General features: G+C 45.2%; 1 protein-coding gene across 3 annotated transcripts; it reads left to right on the top strand.

Annotated features, from left to right (window-relative positions):
• Nucleotides 1-1,460: 1,460 nt before the first annotated feature.
• LOC143792905 (uncharacterized) lies at nt 1,461-6,965 on the top strand. 3 transcript variants are annotated; one of them, XM_077279368.1, is made up of 4 exons: nt 1,461-1,884; nt 2,080-2,272; nt 2,433-2,589; nt 2,710-6,965. In XM_077279368.1, exons 3-4 carry the CDS (start codon nt 2,462-2,464, stop codon nt 4,346-4,348), a joined length of 1,767 nt encoding a protein of 588 aa, XP_077135483.1. In that variant the 5' UTR covers nt 1,461-1,884; nt 2,080-2,272; nt 2,433-2,461; the 3' UTR covers nt 4,349-6,965. The 3 variants fall into 3 exon arrangements, with proteins under 3 accessions (XP_077135483.1, XP_077135481.1, XP_077135482.1); XM_077279366.1 differs by having other exon boundaries at nt 1,461-2,272; XM_077279367.1 differs by having other exon boundaries at nt 1,461-2,589.
• The last annotated feature ends 676 nt before the right edge of the window (nt 6,966-7,641 follow it).

Genomic DNA, 7,641 nt, shown 5'->3' with positions numbered 1-7,641 from the left:
GTGGCTCTCTCATACAGAAAACAGGAGCGCTAGGCCAAGCTGAGCATTCATGTGTATGGGGAAGTGAGGAGAGATAGCTGCCTCCTGAACAATCAGCCAAACAATCATCCTGCTGGGTAGGGTTGAGCGACCTTTAGTTTTTTAGGGTCGAGTCGGGTTTTGTGAAACCCGACTGTCTTAAAAGTCGAGTCGAGTGAAATCGGCCGACCACCGTGAAAAGTCGGGTTTCGGCCGAAACACGAAACCCAATGAAGAATTTTTTTTTTATTATTTTTTTATTTTTCTCTCTCTCCCTCTCCCTCTCCCTCTCCCTCTGCCTCTCTCTCTCTCTCTTTCTCTCTCTCTCTCTCTCTCTCCCCTCCGTCCCAGCACAGAAAATTTCGTATTGCACATTCCAAATCCCTACTGCGCACAAGCGATAACATGACGATAGGCGTTCACTCCCCTAAGACCTATGTCATCACTCTGCCCACGCTCATTCATTGGCTGAAAAAAATGGCGCTAGACGCGTCATACGAAACGCGACTTTAGCGCCAAGATCGCGTACCGCATGGCCGACCCCGCACAGGGATCGGGTCGGGTTTCATGAGACGCCGACTTTGCCAAAAGTCGGCGACTTATGAAAATGAACGACCCGTTTCGCTCAACCCTACTGCTGGGCACTAAATAGGGAGTTTACCCCCTGTACACTATATATACAGTATATATACAGTATATATATATATATATATATATATATATATATATATATATAATCGTCGGTTATGACTTCTGGCTGCTGTCCCCGAATCCCATAAGGCACTGCGGCAGTGTCACTTTCCCCGCGCTTGTGCAGTAACAGCCACAACTGTGCGCTCTACCCGCTCTACCCACGCATGTTCGGTAACGACGCGGCTGTTACTGCGCCTGCATCGGGAATAGCGGTGACGTCTATGTTTACTTGTGCAGTAACAGTAACAGCCTTACGGCCACGAACTGTGCCTGCGCAAGTGACAGATTTACTGTACGTCACCGATTTTCCCAGTAACAGCCATAACTGCGCGGCGTACCCGTACATGCTTAGGCTGCTTTCACACTTGCGTTTTTGAACGCTGCGTTTTTTACCAAAAAAACGCATGCGTTTTTTTCCCCTATATTTAACATTGAAAACGCATGCGTTTTTTGGTGTACGCGTTTGCATGCGTTTGTGAACGCATGCGTTTTTTAACTGCATGCGTTCATTTTATAAAATGCAACTTGTAGTATTTTGAGGGGCGTTTTTTTTTCCTAAAAAAACGCATGCGTTTACATGCGTTTTTTTTGGACAAAAAAATGCATTGGAGTCAATGGAGACGCATGCGTTTTTTTTGACATGCGTTTGCATGCGTTTGCATGCGTTTTTTTGATGCATGCGTTTTTTTTGGCACCACTGAATTAACTGTAGATAAAGATGTCTAGACACTGATAAGACTCTCCCATAGCAGCAAGGTTATAAAGGGAAGGTGGGGGGAAGTTTCTGGTCACTTCTCATCAGACTCCAAAGAAGACAGCACCCTGCCCGGACGCATTCTTGGACAAGACACAGAGCAATGTGAGTATATCCTAGCCAATGCATTCATTTTCAATTTTTTGGATCTACATCTCCTAATTTCTTCTATTTTTTTTCTTTCAACACGCATCAGAATGTCTTCTCCGGTTTCCTCGTCTGATGAGGAGTTCCAACCACGTCAATCAGAAGTGGATCACGTGAGCGAGGTATGTTTTTTGTACGTCAGCTTGGTAAGTATTGACTGTCACATCGACACATGAGGCAATTTTTTTTTTTTAATTTTATAGAGCACTTCAACAGAGGGACAGAGAGGTACTGAGCAGCGGAGTCAAGGTCCAGGTGGAAGACGGCAGCGGGTATGTATACCAGGCAGACTGTCCTTATTGTAATATTCTTTTAACTTCCTTTCTGTACCCTTGTTTTTCTATACATATTTCTTATATCATCCTTTTCTGAAAGTTGTCTTTCATATTCCTGCCCTTTCTCATCTTCGTGTCTTATTTTTTACAAATGTGGTTGAGCAAACTTAAATGATTTTGTTTTAATTTTAGGTTTCACAACGGGACGACGACCGGATTGATAATGACCTGCTGATCAGTCTGGTCCAGGAGCGAGTCCCGTTGTGGGACAGCCGGGATAAACAGCACGCCGTCAATAGTGTTCTCCGTCGTTTGTGGAGTGAGGTGGCCCAAGCGTTGTGGGATGGCTGGGAGAATTCCACGCCACGGGTCCGTAATGCATTTGGTAAGTATTGCACGGTAGTGTGAAGCAACAGACCTTGGCCATGCTCTCTTGACTGTGTGTGATGAAAGAAACTTTTCGTAGTTTCTGTCATCACACACAGTCACAAGAGCACGGCCAAAAGTTCTTATTCTGACCATTATATTTTATTGTTATTTCACAGTGGAAAAAGTAAGGACACGTTGGCGTTCCATGAAGGACCGCTTCAACTGTGACCTACGTGCAGAGAAGAGTGCAGCTAGTGGTTCCGGAGCAAGGCACCGGCTCTACAAATACCACCGTGTGTTGGCCTTCCTGAGACCGGTCCTTCTCATGAGAACGTAAGTATTTCTCACATGCCTCCGGTTGTATTGCATTGACATAATCTGTCACTTTTAATTCCACAGGATGTACCGTCTTGTTGTAGTTTGTTATTAATTTTCTGTTTTGTTTTTTCACAGCACACACTGCACGACTGTCGCCACAGGTGCTGGAGCGGTCCTTCAGCCGGAAGCCACGGACCCGTCCCAGCCATCCAGCAGCGCAGCACCAGGTGGGTCTTCCACACTCACTGGAGACCAGGGGGCTGGCCCATCAGGTCTTCCCCTTTCGCAGTCCTCTTTCGCTGCACCCATTTTGGCGGGCTCATCCCGGCAGCGACAGAGGGCTTCGGATAGGTCCCTCATGCCCGAGTTTTTACACTTGAGCTCGGTTTTACATGATGCTATCAAGGCTTTAGGTGACAGAATGGATGCGAACCATAATCTCTTAAATTGCCGCATCCAGGATGTCGCCAAAAGCGTTGATCAATTGAAAGCCGACCTCAATAAGCCAGCTCAGCATTTTTTCAATCAAATCCTAGAGGGCATGTCGGAACACCTTAGCCCTGATCTCCAGCTGAGTGTGATGCAGGCCTGCAATGTTGCTTTTGTGCAGGCTATGCAGCAGAGTCAGAGTCGTAATGTGGCGGCCTATCCAACTGTGCCGTCACTGTCACAAGTAAACACTATTCCTACCTCTGCTGCATACCACTGCACGGCCACCTCTATTCCCTCTACAGGTGTACTCCACTACAGCGCCAACACGATGACGAGTGCTGTTGGACATCCCACCGCCACCACCGTGACGACCGCTGCTCCGGCTTGGACCTCCTCCGCTGACACCACGAGGACGCAGGACCCTGGCATGGCTTATCGGGCCGGCACCCTCCCGATGCAGCAGGACCCATCCATGCAATATCGGACCGGCCCACCCCAGATGCAGCAGGACCGAGGCCTGGCATACCGGACCGGACCCACCCCGATGCAGCAGGACCGAGGCGTTGCATACCGGACCGGACCCACCCCGATGCAGCAGGACCGAGGCGTTGCATACCGGACCGGACCCACCCCGATGCAGCAGGACCGAGGCGTTGCTTTCCTGGCAGGACACCCCCCGATGCAGCAGGACCCATCCATGGCGTATCGCACCGGGCCCCCCATGATGCAGCACGACCAAGCCATACCTTTCCAGGCAGGACCCACCCTGATGCAGCAGGACACATCCATGGCTTTATGTTCCCCCCCACCAGCAATGCAGCAGGACACTGTTATGGGATTTGTTTCCCCCCCCCCCCCAACGAGGCACCAGGATCCTGGAAGGGTTTTTGTTTCCCCACCCCCAACGAGGCACCAGGACCCAGGCGTGAGTTTATCTTTCCCCCCATTGGACTCAGACATTGCCGAGCGCTCCACAATGGAGACTGACTGTGTGGAGCCGGGTCCTGACGTGTCTCCCGCCCACACTGTACAACATAGCCCAAGAAGACTTCCCCCAACCCGGAAAACCCAACGTAAAACTGGCAAAACGCATAAAAAACAAAAAACTTTGATTATTCCTCCCCCATCACCTACCGATGTGTCTCAACATTCCAGTGTGTCTCAAGCCCCTCATGTTTTAAGCCCCATCCCCGAACTTCCAGACCCTTCAAGTTTTGTTGCCCATTCTCCTGCCACCTCTGCCTCCTCCATGGTGAGCCAGGCTTCAGTTCTGAATACCCCCCAGTTACGTTACTCAACCCCAAGCCGGCGTGGTTCAACCCGGCGCGGTACCAAAAAATAAATTTGTTTTCTTTTTCCTCAATAAAAAAAAAGTTTATTTGAAAAAATTATGTTTGGTTTATTGTGTCTATCACCTCTCTCAATACACACCAATAAACTTCATCACACACTTATTCTTTTGGCCTACACATATCTCCAGTAGTATAAAATACAAGACAACATCTATATGTGTTTCTTTAGTATACAGATATGAGTTGGCCAAAAAAATAGTATTTATTTCCATACTCTTTTATTTTTGTACCTAGTGTAGTGTCACTGTACAAAGAGAAAATGGTGGAAATCAAGTTCAGAAATTAACTGAAACGGTCATATGTCAAAATATATACCTGACCGATTAAGTTGATTACTGCCTTGTATATTCACCATATTCTATATAGCTCATTATGTGACAATGGTTGTCAAACAGATGGGACAAGTGTTCTCACACTCTACATATCTATGCTCACCAGGCCAGGTGTAAGAAATTGTGAATTCATGATCATGTATATGTTTATCATGAATTTATTATTGCTTACACTTGACTTGATGGATATAGAGACCGTGACAGTCTTGACGCAATGACGTCAACAATATTAGAATTAATAAATAAAAATAATTAAAAATTTTGTACCATTATTATAAGTATGGGGCCCGTGGTTTATATCATTCTTTGAAAACCAAAATAGGGAGTGCAACATAGGTAAATTACGATGAAAAATTTAAAATTTATTACCTCAACAACTATCACCCACTCCTGGTTTTGGATTACAAAATATGATATACATATCTACTGCCCATCTTTGGTCAACCTTTGTTTAGACAGGAAAAAGATATTAGACATGGTGAACACAAAAAAGTTTATTAATTAGAAAAATGTTTATCAGTGTTTAATAATTGGTAAACATAAACATACAACAGGACATTTAAACAACATTGTCCTGCCATGACACACGTCCAATATCGGACACAAAATAGGCCGCAAATTGGTCCCGCATAAGACCAACGGCTGCAGTTGACCGCATCGGGTGATGCTGAAAATCAGGCAATGGGTGTGCAACAGGTTCATCAAGTTCAATGTGGGGTCGCTCCTTAGCCATTATATAATTGTGTAGCACCACACAGGCTTTGACCACCTCGTCCACTGTTTCCACTTTTAGATTGATGGCTGTTGCAAGAATGCGCCATTTAGCAACAAGAATGCCAAAGCTGCACTCTACGGTTCTTCTGGCCCTGGTCAGTCTGTAGTTGAATATTCTTCTAGTGTGGTCCAAGTCCCTACTAGAATAGGGCTTCAGGAGATTTTCACACATTTGGAAGGCCTCATCCCCAACCATAACAAATGGCAGCGGTGGGCCTTGAGTGTTGGGGAGAGGCTGTGGAGGGGGAAAATTAAAATTGTTGCCATACAACCGACGGCCCATATCCGAGCTCTTGAAGGTTTGGGAATCATTGCCACGGCCAAAAGCTCCAATATCCACGGCGATGAAGCGACACTCCGCATCCGCTATTGCCATAAGCACTACCGAAAAATATTTTTTATAATTATAAAACTCAGATCCGGTTCTGGCCGGTTTGACAATGCGGATGTGCTTTCCATCCACCGCCCCTAAACAGTTTGGGAAATCACACACGTTCAAAAATGTAGTTGAAATTTCCCGCCACATGTCCACGGTGGGTACGGGTATAAACTCCTCACGGAGTGCATTCCATAACGCACGACAGGTGTCCACAACAATTCCGGAGAGGGTTGAGATTCCAAGGCGATATTGGAAGTGCAGGGAAGATAAACTCTCTCCTGTGGCAAGAAATCTAGAAGAAAAAGAAACAAAAACAAAAAAAATTAAAAATCGGTTCTAATGGTGTGTTTTAAAAAAAAATAAATAATAAAAAAAAAAAAACATAGAAAACATGTCATAACAACAAAGTTGACGGTCATTGGTTTAGTTTAGGAACGTACCGTAATGTCACTAACAGACGTTCCTCAGGTGGAATCGCTCTACGGAGCCGTGTGTCCTGTCGCCTTATGGATCCTTCAACACGAGCCAGTAAATCCCGGAAAGAATCTTGAGACATTCTGGTATAATCCTGGAATTTCTCCGGGTTGGCATTCAGCTCCGCATAGAGCGTGTGATATGCTCCACGGCTCTCACGCACTTCAATGATGGGGTGCCTCCAAAAACGCCGACGCTGTCTCCTTCTCCATCTTTGGCGGTTTCGGTCTTGCTCCCAAGCAAAAACACAGGCAATGAAAATCTTGAAGCTGAACTCCAGTTTGAAATAAAAGTTATCCATAGAAAGATCCATCGTGACACCGGAAACAGTAGCAAGCTCTGAAAATTTCTGTTCCCCTAGGGTCAATATATTGAGAGACAATCATATACGCCCTCTCTATTCCCATTGGTTGTGTCTGGGGTTTTTTTTATTTTTTTTTTTTTTTTTTTGGAAAAATGTTAAAAAAACGCAAACGCATGCAAAAACGCATGTAAACGCGTGTAAACGCTGCGTTTTTTGGACACACGCGTTTAACGCATGCGTCAAAAAAACGCAGCGTTTACATGCGTTTACATGCGTTTTTGCACCATGCGTTTTTTTTAAAAAACGCATGCGTTCAAAAACGCAAGTGTGAAACCAGCCTAATTACTTACGATTTTTGATTACCTCACGCAGCATAAACTTCTCCAGAGTCCCATACTGTGTATAACTTTTGTCTACTATCTGAGACACAAAAATACTGGCTACTACTGGTATGCACATAGTTCATACCACTGAGGCACTGCTTCTGGATTTGCCATTTTAACTGTAATGAACAAAAAAATAACTAAAAATATTAGTCCACTTTGGGAACGGACAATCACTCACACATACAAACTGCACAAAACAATGTACCACCTCCAATTATAGTCACAACAGCTTACAAGAGATCACGTAGGGTAAATAGACACACAGCACAGAGGGGAGACACCACATAGCAGACACCGCTCAAGAAACACTACACCAGATACCAAAATACAGCACACAACAAGGAAGAAACAGTGCACAAGGGGTGAAAGAGGTCAAATGACCCAGCACAAACAATACAAAAATGCAAAGGGATGATATAGAACAGATATGTTGGAAAGCGCAAGTGGTGTGAGACATGTCCCCTGCTCCTGTCAGCACCACTAAGCATACACAGATGTTCATTTCACCGCACTCCCGATGCGATAGCATCGGGCCTGTTTCTAGTATATATATATATAATAATAATCTTTATTTTTTATTTTTATATAGCGCTAACATATTCTGCAGCGCTTTACAAACATTATCATCACTGTC

Source organism: Ranitomeya variabilis, chromosome 1, assembly GCF_051348905.1.
Source record: "Ranitomeya variabilis isolate aRanVar5 chromosome 1, aRanVar5.hap1, whole genome shotgun sequence".
Lineage (NCBI taxonomy): Eukaryota > Metazoa > Chordata > Amphibia > Anura > Dendrobatidae > Ranitomeya > Ranitomeya variabilis.
This window is presented reverse-complemented; position numbering and strand designations above follow the sequence as displayed.